Source organism: Gekko japonicus, unplaced genomic scaffold (assembly GCF_001447785.1).
Source record: "Gekko japonicus isolate JY-2015 unplaced genomic scaffold, Gekko_japonicus_V1.1 scaffold2569, whole genome shotgun sequence".
In the NCBI taxonomy this organism is placed as follows: Eukaryota; Metazoa; Chordata; class Lepidosauria; order Squamata; family Gekkonidae; genus Gekko; species Gekko japonicus.
Window position 1 is genome coordinate 210,200 of NW_015176053.1, and position 18,348 is coordinate 228,547.

Consider the following 18,348-nt stretch of genomic DNA (forward strand, 5'->3'; position numbering starts at 1 on the left):
GCTGGAGTGGCCGCGGGGGGGTCTGGAGTCGGGCGGCCGCTGGCGGGGGACGCAGTCGCCCGGGCCGAGATTGGGGGGGCAAGGCGGGCGACAGAAGGCCGATGCCTCCGTCGCCCGGCCCTCTACAGAATCCACCCCCCAAACCTCCAGGTATTTCCCTCCTTAGAGCTGGCAACCCTACATTCCCCTCAGTGCCTGTTGGTAGGCAACTAAGCTTGGTCCTGTCACCTACTTTGGCCTTTGGGAGAAAACACATTGGGGCCAGTCCTGATAGGGTTGCCAACTCCAGATGGGAAATTCCTGGAGATTTGAGGGATGGAGCCTGAAGAGGGTGAGGTTTGAGGAGGGGTGGGACCTCAGACAGGTACACTGCCATAGACTCCACCCTCCAAACCAGTCAGTCCCACATAGGGAACCATTGTTGCCAATCTCCAGGTGAGGGCTGGAGAGCACTCAGAATTACAACTGCTCTGCAGAAGGGAGGGCAGAAGTCAGCTGAAGTCAAAGGGGCAGATAATGGTAGGTTGATAGTTAGCTGGGAAGAAGATGGGGTTACCAACTACATGCTGACAAATTCCTGGAGATTTGAGGGGTGGAGCCTGGAGAGGGTGGGGTTTGCAGAGGGGTGGGACCTCAGACAGGTAGAATGCCATAGACTACACCCTCCAAACCATCCACTTTGTCCTGGGTAACAATTGCTGCCAATCTCCAGGTGAGGACTACAGATCACTCACAATTACAACTGCTCTTCAGGTAGCAGAGATCAGTTCCTCTGGAGAAAACAGTGGACTCTGTCATTATACCCTGCTGAGGTCACCACAGCAAATTGACACTGTTTGCCCAAAGCCAGAGCACTCCCCCAGAGCCTCTTTCTAGATCCCGTTGTATTGCTTTCACAACGGGCTTTACTGCTAGTAACTTATAATTCAGCTGACTGGTCCTTCCTGATGCCCCCCTCCCCATCTTTCTGTATATAAGACTTGAAGAAGTTTTGTTTCAACTTGTCTAAGGAAGTGTGCTTGCACACGAAAGCATACACCTTAAGCAAAACTGTATTGTTCTTAAAGGTACCATTGGACTCAAACTTTGTTCAGGGATTGTCCTAGTTACTTCTTGGATGGGAGAGCGCCAAGGAAGACCAGGGTTGCTACACAGACCAGCTCTGAATGTCTCTTGCCTTGAAAACCCGACAGGGCCACCATAAGTCATCAGTGACTTGGTGGCACTTTCCACCACCATGTTCATCAGGATAGCGAAGTGAAACCTCCCAGTTTAGGTACAAGATAACTCTGAATAGCCCCCCAAGATAATGACCGCCTTTATGACTTCCTTGTTGGCCTCACAGAAGCATCTGGCTGGCCACTGGTGGACCCAGGAGGCTGGGCCAGCTGCATTCTGATCTGATCTACCGGGGCTCTTCTTACGATTTCCCATTCTTCTGCTCACACACATGAAGCTGCCCTATACCTGGCCAGACCATTGGCTTATGAAACTCAGTGCTGTGTACTCTGATTGGCAGTGCCTTTCTGAGATCCAAAGTATAAGTCTTTCAAGTCACCGACCACCTCTTCCGTTTGACTGGGAATGCTGGGGATTGAACCTGAGATCTTCTGCATGGAAAGCAGAGGCTCTGGCTATTGAGCCACATCCTCGTCTTTTCATTGCAGATCACAACAAAGGGGATGAGGTTTTGGGTTTTTTTTTAGAAACAGGAACCCTGCTGGGGGATTTAAATGAATCTGAGGAGAAGACATTCTTAGCTTTTAAACCATCATGCCAACACACAATTTTTTGATTTGGGGGCTTTTAAATCTGATGCAATTTTTGAATTTGGAGCACATTTTCACATCCTGGGTTGGCTCGTAGCTTTTTTGAAAAGTATGTTTCAAGTGCTCGTGGTAAGTATCTGGCTTCAGCACAAAGCCCTGTGCTTCAGCCTAAAAGAATGCAGTGAATACATCGGCTGACACCGTGTAATCCATCTTGAGTCTCAGTGAGAAAGGCAGACTATAAATGTAGTAAATAAATAAATAAATTTTGAACTGAAAGCCAGTGTGCTGAAATGCATCACGTGCTGGACTAGAACTGGAGGAACCTGGCTGCATTCAAATCCACACTCTGCCCTGAAGTTCACTGGGTAATCATGGGCCAGGCTCTCTGTCTCTCACTGTCTCTCACTGTCTCTCACTCAGGCTCTCTGTCTCTCACTCAGGCTCACCTACCTCACAGGGTTGTTGTAAGAATAAAGTCAAGGAGGGAAAGAAGAAGAAGAGGAGGAGGAGTCTGGATTTATACCCCGCCCTTCATTTGGAGTCTCAGAATGGCTTACAGTCTCCTTTCCCTTCCCCTCCCCACAACAGACACCCTGACCGATTTCACACAAGAGCTGTGCCGCGGTCACGCTTCCCTTTGCCCCGCTTCTATTGATCAATTTCCCACTGGAAGTCGCGCGGCCGCATTTTGACCCGCAGCGTCACCTGATTTTCCCCGCGGTTTCGTGATCCTCAAAAAACAGGATCACGAAACCACGGGGAAAATTGGGCAAAGCCGCGGGTAAAAATGTGGCTGCACGGCTTTGAGTGGGAAATTGACCAATAGAAGCGGGGCAAAGGGAGGTGCGACCGCGGCGCAGTCCTTGTGTGAAATCGGTCTCTGTGAAGTAGGTGGGGCTGAGAGAGCTCTGAGAGAACTGCTCTTGAGAGAACAGCTCTGAAAGAACTCATAACTGACCCAAGGTCGCACCAGCAGCTGCATGTGGAGGAATGGGGAATCAAACCTGGCTCTCCCAGACTGGAGTCCGTGCTCCTAACCACTACACCAAACTGGCTCTCTCAAGATCCATGTCCTGACCAATGTTCCCTCTAAGCTGTGGAGTCTTGTGAGCAAAAATTCTACTTTGTGAGCTACTGGCGTTAAAGTTATGAGCAAGCAATTTGGCTACTGCCTAAATTAGTTTGCTCTGGAGCCATCCTTCCTGAGCTGAGACAAAAATGTGTGAGTCGGAGGCTAAAAACTGAGCTAGCTCACAATAACTCAGCTTAGAGGGAACACTGGTCCTGACTTAGTTGGACTAAGGGCAGGATTAAAATATGATGGTCAGATAGGTTTTTGTTTGCCCAGATGTGAATTTTAAAAATCCCACACTTTGAATTTGGACAGGTTTCCAGTTCAGAAACTTCTTAGCATTGATAGAGCATGTGTTTGGAGGGTCCCGGGTATCTATAATGTCATTTTAAATTCTCCCTGTGGTGCTGGCCTTCATGCATTTAGGTGAATGCCTTCGTGCACATTAATGTCCCGCCCAGGGAAGGTGATGTGATAGGATCTTTGCCTAGACCAGGAGGCCAGGCCAAAAGCTGAGAGAGGCAAGGAGCTGAAAGCGAGGCTTGAGAGAGGCAGCTGAAGGACAACGGAATGAAGGATGAGGAAATCAGGACAGAGCCAGCTTTGGAAGTGAAGGCTGGTCAGTTGACCAAGTTTTCCCACTGGAAGTAAGAGAAGGACATCAGTTGTGGGAATACAAAGGAGAGCTTGTATCAGCTTGAACAGTCTGGACTGAATGAAACCTTCAACAACAACAGCTGTACAGATCTTCCCCTGCTGGAGCCAAAAGATGGGACCCGAGCAAAAAACTCAGTGATTCCACAGCAAACAGCCTTTAGGAGTTTAGCTAAATGTGTACAATGTGGAAAGTTTGACTCTGTAGTTATAATAGAAGAAGGCAAGTTTATTTCTTATGCCTGTGCCCTGCTTTCCAGCGGGGGTGGGTGGGGGTTAATTTGTTTATTTGTTCCCCGCCTTTCTGTGAAATTATCCAAGGCAGCTTCCCAGCATAAGATAAATATCCAGCTATCTAAGTACTGGATCCCAGAGCAGTTTGCAACGCATAGAGACAGTGTTAGATGTTAGGAGTACGTGGGGTGTGCACATGGCTGTCTTTTCTGGCCTTGGTCAGTTCCCACAATGGGTGTTGAGCTTTGGTGTGAATAGGCAATAAGTTCCCCCCCCCCCACGTAACATTGGAGCGCTCTCATGCCTCGGCCTGCTTTTATGCAATCTTTCCTAAACCTGCTTTAGTACAATTATTTGGGAAAGATTTCAGCAAAGCCAGAGGGCCTGCCATACAATGCTTCCTCTAAGCCAGCGGTTCTCAACCTGTGGGTCACGACCCCTTTGGGGGTCGAACGACCCTTTCACAGGGGTCGCCTAAGACCATCGGAAAACACAAATAATTACATATTGTTTTTGTGATTAATCACTATGCTTTAATTATGTTCAGTTTGTAACAGTGAAAATACATCCTGCATGTCAGATATTTACATTACGATTCATAACAGTAGCAAAATTACAGTTATGAAGTAGCAACGAAAATAATTTTATGGTTGGGGGGGTCACCACAACATGAGGAACTATATTAAAGTGTCGCGGCATTAGGAAGGTTAAGAACCACTGCTCTAAGCTGTGGATTCTTGTGAGCAAAAACTCTACTGTTTGAGCTTCTGGCATTAAAGTTGAGAGTGAGCGACTTGGCTACTGCATAAATTAGTTTGTTCTGGAGCCATCCTTTCTGAGCTAAGGCAAAAATGTGTGAGCTGGAGGCTAAAAAACTGTGAGCTAGCTCACACTAACTCAGCTTAGAGGGAACACCGCTGCCATGTAGATGGGAAACTCTGGATCTTTTTTCATTCCCACCCATATGGGCACCATTTTCTCTGTGCCAGTCCCCTATAGTGGGCAGCAGTGTTCCCTCTAAGCCGAGTTAGTGTGAACTAGCTCACAGTTTTTTAGCCTCCGGCTCACCCATTTTCGTCTTAGCTCGGGAAGGAGGGCTCCAGAGCAAACTAATGTATGCAGTAGCCAAATCGCTCTCTCACAGCTTTAATACCAGTGGCTCACAAAGTAGAATTTTTGCTCACAAGACTCCACAGCTTAGAGGGAGCATTGGTGGGCAGCATCCCCCCCATGCCACCCCTTGGGAGGGGGCTTTTTTTTTTTTGCGCTTTACATCAGTAATTGATAAATCACTATTATTATATCTTGGGGGTAGGGAAATGACCACCCCGGGGAACTGAGGCAGGGAAAATGTAGCAGAAACCACCATGTGGAAGCCCTATTCCTGCTTCTCTTAATTGGCAGCCACAAACACCAGAGGTTTGTTGCCATGGAGACCACTGGCAGGTGAAAATGAGGTCCTTTCACCTAGAGGAGTCACTAGGAACTGCAGGAGGACTTGGAGGCAAGCTCTTATCACATTTGTAGCCAATGTATATAAATGTTAGAGGAAGTATAAGCTTCTTTGATTAATATTGTGGCTGCAGAGGTGATGCCACTAATGGCTCTTGCCTGTCTTGATGTCCTGAACTATCCTGGCCGCAGGAAGTGGCATAGACAGCTTCAAGAGGGGACTGGATAAACATATGGAGCAGAGGTCCATCAATGGCTATTAGCCACAAGGTATAGATGGGACCGTGGCGGCTCAGAAGATGCTGAGCTGCAGACTGGAAGGTCTGTAGTTTGGCAGTTCGAAACCCCAGTGCCATGTGGCAGAGTGAGCTCCTGTCTCTGTCCCAGCTCCTGCCAACCTAGCAGTTTGAAAGCAAGAAAATTGCAAATTGATAAATAGGTACTACTCCAGTGGGAAGGTAACAGCGTTCTGTGCTCCTCTGCGTCTAGTCATGCCGGCCACATGACCACGGAAATGTCTTCGGACAGTGCTGGCTCTTTGGCTTGGAAACTGAGATGAACACCGCCCCCTAGAGTCGGATTCGACTGGCTTTCAAGCAAGAGAAACCATTACCTTTTTTTTATATAGATGCGACACTCTGGGGCAGTGATGCTCTGTATTCTTGGTGCCTGGGGGGCAACAGTGGGAGGGCTTCTGGAGTTCTGGTCCCGCTGCTGGACCTCCTGATGGCACCTGGGGTTTGGCCACTGTGTGACACAGAGTGTGGGACTGGATGGGCCATTGGCCTGATCCAACATGGCTTCTCTTATGTTCTTAAAGCCACTGGTGGACCTTCTGATGGCACCTGGGTTTTGGCCACTGTGTGACAGAGTGTTGCACTGGATGGACCATTGGCCTGATCCAACATGGCTTCTCTTACGTTCTTAACTAATTAAAGCCTATACCTGCCATCAGTACTAGATGCCAGAGGCCAGCTGTCTGAAGTTTTCATGTAGGGGTTTTGGGCTTATGGTTTGCCACCTAGGAGGGCTTTTCTCCAGGGCTCAGCCCGAGAAATCTTTTCCATGTGAGGGCTCATTGGTGGAATGTGCAAAGTCCTAATGACGTTGGAAGAACATCTGTACACAGAGCACTTCTCCCTTCCTGCGGAGGAACCACCACTGTCCCTCACATATCTGGGGGGGTGGGGGGCAGTAAAGCTGGGCAGGGCAGAGGGCATGATTTTTCAGTCTGGTCTATTAAACCACGAAACATGGGAAGTTTTGATATTTATTTTTATCCATTTTTTTCCTCCAAGGAACTTAGGGTGGCCTATATGTTCTCCTTCCCTTCCCCTCTTCATTTTATTATGTCAGCAATCCTGTGAGATAGGTTTGACGAAAGATATGGTGATAGGTGTCCATGGGGAGAGCAGGGTGGATTGAAATCCAGGTTTTTCTGGTCCTGATTCAGGGAGTGAATCAGAGCTTGAACAGAAGATATCAATTCTCCTTAGCACAGGTATTCTTGACTTTGCCTGCCCAGGGTAAGTGTATTGTATCAAACATGACTGTTTGATGAATGGAGTTCACACAGTTCTGTAGATGACTAAAGATAATTACCAAGAGCCTGTGACTGAAGTTCATTGGCTTGGATCCTGCATTGTTTTCTGTTGTTGTTGTTGTTCAGTCGCACAGTCGAGTCCAACTCTTCGTGACCCCATGGACCACATCACGCCAGGCTCTCCTGTCTTCCACTGTCCTCCGGAGTTTGCTCAATTCCATACTTGCCACATCAATAACACTGTCTAACCATCTCATCCTTTGCCGCCCCCTTCTTATTTGACCTTCAGTCTTTCCCAGCATCAGGGTCTTCTCCAGTGAGTGCTCCCTTCTCCTTTGGCGGCCAAAGTAGTTGAGCTTCAGCTTCAGTATCTGGCCTTCCAGGGAACAGTCAGGGTTGATTTCTTTTAGGATTGGCTGATTTGATCTCCTTGCAGTCCAAGGGACTCTCAAGAGTCTTCTCCAGCACCATAATCCAAAAGAATCTATTCTTCGGTGCTTGACCTTCCTTATGGTCCAATGCTTGAAGCCATACATTACTACTGGGAATACCATTTCTTTGACCATGGTAGTTTCCATAGTTTCCTAGGGGTGCAATTTTTGCTGATTCTTCCCTTCTGAGAAAGCTCCCAAAACACCATTAAATGCTGCTACTGGGGGACAGAGGATTCCCAGGAATAGCTTAAGGAGGGAATCATAGGTTTCCTGTGTGTGTGTGTGTGGGGGATCAGTGAGATTTTCCACACAGCTCTGGGCCTATAGAAATGTAGGCAGGATCTGACCCATTGTTCTGTTTTATAGTCAGCAGATGATGACTCCAGAATTAACACCTCTGAGTACGAACCTGTGAGGTTGTCCATAGTCATATCGCAGGGCTCTTTTTGTAGAAAAAGCCCAGCAGGAACTCATTAGCATAATAGGCCACACCCAACAGCAGAAACTCATTAGCATATTAGTCTACACCCCTGACAGCACAGCTCATTACCACATTAGGCCCGCACCCCCATGTTACCAGAAGTGTGGTCATCCAGCCACACCCACCTTTTGCTTCTTATTCTGTTTACCTTGTTTGTGGTCAAAACCCAGGGCCTTTTTTTGTAGCAGGAACTCCTTTGCATGTTAGGCCACCCACCCCTAATGTAGCCAATCCTAATGAGTTTCTGCTGTTGGGTGTGGCCTGTTATGCTAATGAGTTCTTGCTGGGTGTGGTCAACTTGGGAGCCAGCCGGAACTCCGTTCCTGTGCGTTCCTGCCCAAAAATAGCCCTGGCCATATGTGAGATTTGACCCAAATCTCTTTCCCCTTTCCCAGTAGTGTTTAGTGGAGAAAGCACATGACATCACTACAGTCATGTTTCCCTGCCTCTCTCTGATAGGCTGCTGCTTGCAGGGACTTGAGAAACACGCAGTGATGTCATATCACAACTTTATTCCACCGCACATTATCAGGGAGATGAAGAAAGGGCAAGGAGAGGGAGAAGTTAGGGTTACCCACATATCTCCCTGAAAAATGGGGTTCGTATCTAAGCGACAGAGGGGAGGGCTTAACCACTCTTTCTCCTTACTGATCTGTTTTTTTTTATTTTCCTTCCTAGGGTAAAGCAGGTCAGGCTGGACAGGCTGGGCAACGTGGTCCCTCGGTGAGTTTTTGCTTAGCCACGTGGCTTCAGTGGGGTTCTTCTCTGCTTTTGTTTTCAAATGTTATTGGTTGATTTCATAGCAGTTACTCTAGAAGGAAAAACAAGATTGGACAGAGCAACGAGGTTTCCTAGGCTTAAAATTTGCCGCATGACGGAGTGAGCTCCTGTCTCTAGCCCCAGCTCCTGCCAACCTAGCAGTTCGAAAGCAAGAAATTGCAAGTAGATAAATAGGTACCACTTCGGTGGGAAGGTAACAGCGTTCCGTGCGCCTTGGAGTTTAGTCATGCCAGCCACATGACCACGGAAACGTCTTCGGACAGCGCTGGCTCTTCGGCTTGGAAACGGAGATGAGCACCGCAACCCTAGAGTCGGATTCGACTGGCTTTCGAGCAACGGAAACCTTTACCTTTACCTTTACTGGGAAAAAAGAGATTATAATAGCTCGAAAATACTGATGAGAGAACAGGCAGGTAGAGGGGGGGATGAAGGACAAAATACTGCAGCTTGTCATCACCTCCATAGACTTTTGGATGCCATCAATGGACAGTCCTGGTCCCTTTCCTCCCACCACAATGTCGCCTTGCAGAATATTTTCTTGGTTTGGTATTTGAAAAGGGTAGTCGTAGGGTTTCTGTGGCCCCTTATGGCAGGGTGGAAGGAGTACAGATTGCGGGGTCACTTCATGTAGCCTTTGAAAATAGCTGTCTAATGATGTCCACCGAAAAAAATTGTGGGAAGCAGAGGGCAGGCTGAGCAGCCACATCCTGATGGGAAATCACTGTGGACAACCAGGAAATCATAAGGTGCTGATCAGCAGAGGTACAAGGGGTACTGCCCCTGGGTGATGAAAAGCATGGAGAAAAGGATGCAGGGGAGTCTCTTCTTAACATACAGGAATTACTAAAAATGTATTTTGCTGTATTTTTTTTTTTTAATCCTGTTTGGGAAGCTCATCAGCCATCAAAATGGCGCTAGCAGAACTCATTTGTATTCCTTAGAACTCACCCTCAGTGCTGTGATGCAACAAAAAATGCCACAGTTATTTCAGGAATGTGTCTACATTTCATGCTAGAGCCGCCACAATGTGGATGAATCCTAATCCTTTGAAATCATTTGCATGAATATGAATTTTTAGTTTGATTTGAATCCCCCCCCCACACACTTAGCATTTGCAATTATGTATATTCTGAAGGTTTCTGGTGATCAAATGTAAATTTATTTAGATGCATTACCTGTCCCACTCCTTTGCCAAAACCTCCAAGACCCAGTCTGTGTCCTTTCTCCCCTTCCAGGGTCTTCCAGGTGAACGTGGTTTGCCAGGACCCACCGGGAAACCAGGACCAAAGGTATTTCTGTTTTCTGTACAAGGTACATGTGTTCTTGTATGTTTCTTGATGCCTGCTTTATAGCATATGCGTCTGTCTGCTATTGTCTATGTGAGCTCATCACTGTGAGAGCCAGCATGGTGTCATGGCAGACTGTAATCTGGAGAACCGGGTTTCATTGGCCACTCCTCCTCCACATGAAGCCTCCTCCACATGAAACCTTGGGCTAGTCACAGTTGTCTCAGAAGTCTCTCAGCCCCACCTGCCTCACAAGGTGCCTGTTGTGGGGAGAGGAAGGGAAAAGCGATTGTAAACTGCTTTGAGACGCCTTGAGGTAGAGAAAAGCGGGGTATTAAAACAAGGGATGGGCACAAACCAGCTCATAAAAGAAAGTTCTTGATGAATTTTGGCTGGTTCATGGTTTGCGAACTGAAGTTTGTGGCAGGTCAATCTGTTCATGGAGGTTCATGGAGGGTTGTGAATGGATACATTTCCAGACGGACTGTCTCTGCTCAATCAAAATGTTTACCAAACTTCAAAGCAATGGGGGTTGGAATTCTCCAGCTTCAAAACACACTAGTCATGTCAGTTTCAAGAGGAGTTCTCCCTTTCAGACTAGTCATATCAGTTTCAAGAGGAGTTCTCCCCCTTTGCCTGCATTCTTTTTTGTTCACTTCTCATTTTCTTGCACAGAACTTGCAAAATGTGACACCCCCCCTTGCTTGGATTTGTGACTCTGTGCTTTGAGATCAGTCATTTTAAACATGCAATTCCAGTGGCATTGGGTTCTGCTGAGCATTCTGCACATTGTAACTGGTTGTGCTGGGCTTGCAAAAATGCCCCCCTTCAGTTTGTACTGCATGGATTCTCTGGTTTGACATTAGTCCTCTTTTACTTGCAGTGCCACAGTGGCACTGGGTTCTGCTGGCCATTCTGTACACTAAACTGTTTATGCTGGGCTTGCAAGCTGCCCCCCTCCCACTTGGGCCATGATTCTGTACTTCACATCAGTCCTGTTGAGTTGGCACAGTGGCACTGGGTCTTTTAACTTCACATCAGTCCTGTTGAGCTGGCACAGTGGCACTGGGTCTTTGATTGCACTGATACTGCTGGGCACTCTGTAAATTGCACTGGTTTTGCTGGGCTTGCAACAATACCCCACACCATCTTCAGTTTCTACTGCAGAGAGTTTCTGGTTTTACCTTAGTCCTGTTGGATTTTCAGTGCCACAGTGGCACTGGTTCTGCTGGGCTTGCAAAAATGGTCCCTCATCTTCAGTTTCTACTGAATAGATTCTCTGGAACTCTGATTCTGTTCTACTGGGCTTCTATTGCCCTTACTTTTTCTGTTTTTTTCCTCCATTGGAAACAATGGAGGATGGGGGCACCTTCTGGGGGCATAACTCAGACCCCATTAATCCAGTCCTCACCAAACTCAGAGGGCAGGTAGAAGAGAGTCAGCTGGAGATCTCCTGTGAGTTTGGTGTCTCTAGCACACCAGGGGGGCTGTTCTACCACATCACAAACCAAACTGGTTCATTTGGCTCTTAAAAGTTTGTGACAATTCATGGTTCGCAAACCGAGCATGCCACAAACTGTCACAAACCATGTTTTCTCAGTTTGTGCCCATCCCTAATTAAAACCTACTCTTCTTCTACATGAGAGTTTCAGCCACATGGTACAGAATTTATTGGACTGTATGTTTCAAACTCTAGGTGGATGTTGTTGTTTCCAGTGCACCCCTGCATTAAAACAGCAACAAAACCTAGAACATCAGAGAGAAAACGAAGTCACAGCCTTCTTGCTAATATGCTAGTTTGCTATAGGAAAGGATATTTTGATATGAAAGATCTAGAGAAGTTAGCCGTGTTAGTCTGTTGCTGTAAAAACTATTTCAATATGAAAGAACATTCAGACATGCAATGCAAAATGGTTCAGACTTAGGAACTTTCCCCTGCTGGTTCAGCCATCTGATTCTATGGAGATTGTTTCCCATGTTGGTCCCTAAGAGGCCTTCCAGTTCTGCCACATCTCAACTTGATTTCCTCCCAACAGGGTGATGCTGGCCATGACGGGGCCCCTGGAATTGTAGGGGAAAAGGTAAGCTGAATGATCAATTCTCTGCAGGTAGAGGAAGACTAGGTAGGGTAGTGTCAGAAAATTTCATTTTCCTGTTTTGACCAAAAAAATATATATCTGTACAGACAGAGAGGTCATGACATTGTAGAAGCCAATCCAACAAGGAGAGGCCATAACATCATAGAAGTCAGATAAAGATTAACATAATTCTGTGGGCAGCAGGGGAGACTCCAGCCCCAGGAACTGGGAGGAATAAGGGTGGACTTGAATAGAAATTCCGCTAATGAACTGCGACAAGTTGTAAGCTGAGAAGGGGCGGGAGAGAGACAAGGACCAGGGCAACAGAGTTGGAGAATGCAGAACCCCATCTCATAGTGGTTTCCCCCCTCTTTCCAAAGGGACCTCCTGGACCACAGGGTCCCCATGGATTTCCAGGACCCAAAGGGCCACCTGTAAGTATCCCTCCATTCTCTGTCTCCAGATCTAGTGGGAGCCACCATTCCTGCCTGCCTCCGAAGGGCATGGGAGGGTGGGAAAGACATGCTCTCCATGAGACATCAGTTTACAGTATCATTACTGGGGTTGGAAAATGCCTATCAGGCTGGACCTGCGCACGTTTGTTTATGCAGAAGAGAGAGCATGCTGTCCGTGTTTGCTTGCAATCTGGCCAATTCTTGCATTTGGATTATATACAGATTGAGAAAGCATTTGAGCCTGCTTTGAGTATCTCAGTGAAAACAGACTGGGGAACAGTCTGTGCTTCACAGGCACTGTGAGGGCAAAGGAATGAGCCTGCGTTGATAGCCAGAGTTGGTGCCCTGGAATTCAGGTTGAAGAGGAGGAATAATTAACATCTGGGATATACTCTTCAAGAGTCTGACAAGTTGGGCCGTACCCCAGTTCCACAGAAGGGATGTTCTAAGGCAGCGGCACTGACTCAGGAGCCAGTGGCTCTCTGGCACGCCACCTGTGGCTCTTCTGGCACCATTCAACAGCAAGCTGGCCGCAGAGGAAAGTGAGGAAACCCACAGCAGCTACCCAGAAAAAGAACAAAGTTAAGACGCTGAGCTGCAGACCGGAAGGTCGGTAGCTCAGCAGTTTGAGGCCCGAGTGCCACGTGACGGAGTGAGCTCCCGTCTCTGGCCCCAGCTCCTGCCAACCTAGCAGTTCGAAAGCAACAAACTGCAAGTAGATAAATAGGTACCGCGTTGGTGGGGAGGTAACAGCAGCATTCCGTGCGTCTTGGCGTTTAGTCATGCCGGCCACATGACCACGGAAATGTCTTTGGACAGTGCTGGCTCTTCGGCTTGGAAACGGAGATGAGCCCCCCCCCCCCCTAGAGTCGGATTCGACTAGCTCTCGAGCAAGGGAAGCCTTTACCTTTTAGCCACAGGTGATTTTTTTGGCTTTTCTCCACTGCCAAGAGGTCTTCCTCTGAGTACCTGAGGGGAGGGACTATGGCATGCTGGTAGAACATCTGCTTGGTATATAGAAGGGCCCAGGCTGAATCCCCAGCAACTCCAATGGAAAGGATCACCTGTGAAAGACATCTACCTGAGATCCTAGAGAACCTCTGCCAGCCAGTCTGAATAGACAATAGTCACCTTGATGGACCAAGGGTCTGATTCAGTATAAGGCAGCTCCATGTGTTCGTGTGTACCACGGCATCCTTGCTCTCTCGCCCAACCTGCTGTGCTTCATGCTGAGGGCCTCAGGCAGGAAGGCAGGGAGGGAAGCTCTTTCCTTCACTCCAGATAGCCAAGGTTCAGCAATGGTAGGTAAATGTAAAGGTTTCCCTTGCTCAAAAGCCAGTTGAATCCGATTCTAGGGATGCGGTGCTCATCTCTGTTTCCAAGCTGAAGAGCCAGTGCTGTCCAGAGACGTTTCGATGGTCATGTGGCCGGCATGACTAGACAGCAAGGTGCACACAATGCTGTTACCTTCCCACCAAAGTGGCACCTATTTATCTACTTGCACTTTCTTGCTTTCAAACTGCTAGGTTGGCAGGAGCTAGGACCAGAGACAGGAGCATACTCCGTCATGCAGCACTCGGGTCTTGAACTGCTGAACTACCGGCCTTCCAGTCTGCAGTTAAGTGTCTTAACCACTTGAGCCACTGCAGCAGTATTCAGCAATGGTAGGGAGGGTTAATTGTACATACACAGGGGAACTCTGGCAATTAAAAAGGTTGCAATTATATATTTATGTGAATGGTTATATTTTATCATACGTATGTGTTTGGTGGGGTGATGCACAAGGCATACAGGAGTCAGGCACAGGGATGCACCAACACCTGCAGGTTTGACTCACTCCCTGGTCGCTGGTTGCAAGCAGAGGCCTGCTGCTTTTTTGACCATCAGCTTAATAGTTCATTGATCTGTGGGTGTTTTGACAGGTTGTTTCGCTGTGTTCCTTCCTAACTGTGCAGTACAGTGTGTAATTGGCTTTTCACATACCTGTGTTCTCACACAGCCCAATTGATGCCTGCTGCCTCCTCATCCTGGCTGCATAACGGCTCTGCTCAGCCGGCAATTGTTTAAATAGACAATTAGATCACTCACAAATCCTATAACTCAGTCATCAATAAATGTTGTGTTTCAATAAAATCCTACCTTTTGATGTTCATCTGAGTAGACCTTAGTGACAGTAATGGCTGCTGGTCCGTTTGAATCAGCATCTTTATCTCTTTTCAAACTGCCTTTGTATTCCGTTTTAGTAACTGGTGGCTAATGGATTTCTTTTCAATAATTTCAGATGGACCCATTTTAGTAACCAGCTGCTAGCGGAATTTATTTGCCTGTTCCTACAAACCTGCTTGCTTCGGGTTAGCAAAGCGTGGTTGAGCCACTTTTGAGGGAAACTACTTTCTTCCATTTTCTACCTCTTTGTTGTGCTTCTGAATCATGGTGGAGTGCTATTGAAACTATCCATGGCCCTTCCTACAATGCTGCTTCCCCCCACCCTTTTTTGCCATGTGATCTTCATTTTTTTTACATTCTGAAGTGAGTGCTATAGTACTAAACCACGGTAGCACTGAAGTATTATAGCAGCACCTTTGAGATGCAGTTTAGTGCTGTAGTGCTCACCTTAGAACATTGGAAAAAAGTCTGAGGAAGATTGCGTGGTGAAAAAGGGCGGGAGGAGGGAAAGCGGCACTGTTTGACATGACCATAGCACTTCAGAGATGGCTCATTAGTGGAATGAAATTGGCTGTATGGAACATCAGTTCCTGTGTTGCTTTACTCGAAATCGGGCCAGCAATGAATAACGTCCAACAATGAATGGTAATGTGAAAAGGGCCCTTGTGTGTGAGGGTTGCTGTGGTGTGGTAGGTAGAGTGATGGACTGAGACTTGAAATGACTGGGTTTCAATGGCAACACGAGGCCATAGTATATGATCAAGGTCTCCCATAACATTTTCTAGGCTGAAACTTGCCATGGGAAGCTCAGAGTAGTTAAGGGCTAATATCCAGCAGTTCTGACCATGCCATTATCTTGATTTAAATGGCTCCTAAACTTTGGGGAGTGGCTGTGGCTCAGTGGTAGAGCATCTGCTAGGCGTGTAGAAAGTCGCAGGTTCAATCCCCGGCATCCCCAGGTAAAAGGATGAGACAGTAAGTGATGTGAAAGACCTCCGCCTGGGACCCTGGAAAGCTGATGCCAGTCTGAGTGCACAATACTGACCCTGATGGACTAAGGGTCTGATTCAGTATAAGGCAGCTTCATGTGTGTCCAAAATCCCCAGTGCCAGGGCTCCAATCTGATTTTGCCCATCTCTACTGGCTACAGTCACTCTTAAAAAGCAAAATAAAACCGTGGAAGTCTCTAATCTCAAGCTCCCACATCATGGGAGTTATCTAAACACACAGTTCCAAAGACTTAAGGACATTTAAGTCTTTGGAAGAGGGAGTGCTGATTTCTGCTGATTTTCTCTACTCCCAGGTGTCCCCATATGACAAGTACGATTTCAAGGAGGGGTCTCAGTGGGCTGCAGTGGGACTGGGGAAACTGCAAAGTCCTCCACAAATTGTTGGAGGCATGCTGTAAACCCACTCAAATCTCTATCACTCTGGTTAATATCAAATGTAAATACCAATTTTAAGTATCTCTTTTGCAAAGCCCAAAATGCTACTTAGGCAAACCGGGTTTTACAGCCCTCACAGCCATTTGCCTTGAGCTTAATTTGTATTCAATGGTCTCGAAGTGAGGAAATTTGTCCAAATTGAAAATTTCCCCCTAGCTTCCCCCCCCCTTTCCGTCCTGCCGGAGGCATCACATTTCAAGAAAATTAGTTTTACCTAAAACGTTTCATCACATAAAAGAGATAGGAGCGCATAAATCATGGGGCATGTTTCTATCTCAGTAATTTTTTTTAGCTTGAAATGTTCGTTCCGAAGTTGCCTGGAGGGAACCAGGTGGATGATCATATTAGATCTTCAGTAATAAGGTTCTCCCCCCCCCCCGCCGGCCCCGAAATACCTTATCTCCATCTCCATCCTCTAGAGCTTTGATTGGACCTTTCTCCCCTCTTGGGCTGCCTTCATATTGTGTTGCCCTCCCCTCTCCTCCCATGTTCTCCACCAAAGTTCTTGAGAGAACACCGTCCCTGTCTGTTTTCTGGAGTACACATGGCCTGGATTTCCCAGTCTCCAGACATTTCCCAACAGTTCGTTTTTCTCATAATACGGACATAAATAAACACAGACATTTATTGCTTTATCATAACCACTTTATGAGATCTCGCTTAGTGCAGGCTGCCCAGCATGTGACACATTGTGAAATGAACATTTAACGGTTGCGTAACAACCCCTCTCCAAGAGCTTGTTCTTGTTGCATTGGTTTTTTTTAAAAAAAAACTTTTGTAATCATTTGTTTTGCATTGTTTATGGCGTGTCTTACCCTGCTTTTTATCGCGTTGGTTTCTAATTTTGTGACCCAGTCTTAACTGCACTTCTGATAGTACGTCTCATTCTGTTCCTACTGCGTTGTTTTTGAATTTTGTGAGCTGCCTGAGTCTCGGCAAACAAGAGAAATGGACTGTAAGTGAAATGAATAAATAAATATGTTATAGGCAGTGTAGTTTTGATGTTGTAGGACAGAACAAGTCTTCTTCCATAAATCTCCCAAACTTTCCAGGATGAGTCTATTTTGAGTTTGGTTGCAGATCTGAGATGAATGATCCATCCCATGACTTCTTTAACACAGAACTTTCTGCTTGCTAGGGCCCTGCTGGGAAGGATGGCTTGCCAGGACATCCGGGCCAACGTGGGGAGCCGGTGAGTGTCCCTTTATGGCAAAGAACAAGGTTGGCCCTTGGGCGCTCTTTCTTTCTGCCCCTCATTTCTTCTGTAGCACTGTGTATTTACCCCTGACCCAATTAGGGCTGCCAACTTCCTGGTGTGACCTGGAGATCTCCTGGAGTTACCAGTGATTCCTGTGGAGAATATGCAGGGTAGACTCCATGGCATTATACCCCACTGATATCCTATCCCTCCCTAAGCCTTCCCTCCCCTAGCTCCACCCCCCCCAAATCTCCAGGTATTTCCCAATCTAGAGTTGGCAACCCTACTCCCTTTCCTGTCAGGCTTGAACCAACACGGCTGCTTTTCCCATTTTTCCTTAATGGGCTGCTGTTACCACCAATACTTTCACACGCATCCGCCATTTTGCTGGGACAAGAGGAAACAAGAGGCAGTTTCTAGGCAACCAGTTCCTCGGAACAGGAAAATGGCTGCCACTGTGCACTTGGAAGGAGGTGGGCCAGTGGGAATGTTGTATACCTCAAGAGGTTATCAAGTAATCTTTCAGGACTGCCTGGCAAACACATCAGATGTTCCATCCATCCACTAGATTAATGGGTCTTAATTGAAGTCCCAACAGGATTCTTTCTGTGTTGCCCTCTCTTCTTTGGACACTAATATCCGTTTCTTCTTTCTTTAGGGATTCCATGGCAAAACTGGTCCACCAGGGCCTGCTGGGGTCGTGGGACCACAGGTAAAGGAAAGGTCTTTGGTGTACATGGTTTTAGTAAAGAATAATCACCTGACTGTTCCTCTAGCCAGACAGCTGAGACAAACAGACAATGGGCTCGGTAACCGAACTCTGCTTTTTGTTCAATTGTTTCCTAAGTAGAGAGATTGCATTTTAAAAGTCTCCTTTTTGAATCAGTGAGGAAAAAACAGGAAAAGAGACTGCAGAATTGTTCTTGGGTTCCTTAGCTGATCACCCGCCAGACTACAAATGGAAAGGTGATTAGGGACAAGAGATTCAGAAGCTCTCTGAGTCATCTGGAGACATATTTAGTCAGATATGTGGAGCAGATTCTGGCAACTATAAGAACATAAGCCAATGTTGGATCAGGCCAAAGGCCCATCCAGTCCAACACTCTGTCACACAGTGGCCAAAAATACAGGTGCCATCAGGAGGTCCATCAGTGGGGCCAGGGCACTAGAAGCCCTCCCACTGTTGCCCCCCCCCCCAAGCACCAAGAATACAGAGCACTACTTGCCCCAGACTAAGATTGCAGGAATGACATGGCTCAGTGGCAGAACATAAGAACATAAGAGACGCCAATGTTGGA

At 47.1% G+C, this 18,348-nt stretch overlaps 1 protein-coding gene across 1 annotated transcript in view; it reads left to right on the forward strand.

The window, feature by feature from the left end:
* LOC107123443 (collagen alpha-1(XI) chain-like) overlaps positions 1-15,815 on the forward strand; it is a 203,520-nt gene extending 187,705 nt beyond the window's left edge. Inside the window, exons 35-36 of the mRNA XM_015426692.1 lie at positions 9,658-9,711; positions 15,711-15,815. Of these exons, the coding sequence (XP_015282178.1) occupies positions 9,658-9,711; positions 15,711-15,815 (159 nt within the window). The remainder of the gene's footprint in view (positions 1-9,657; positions 9,712-15,710) is intronic.
* The last annotated feature ends 2,533 nt before the right edge of the window (positions 15,816-18,348 follow it).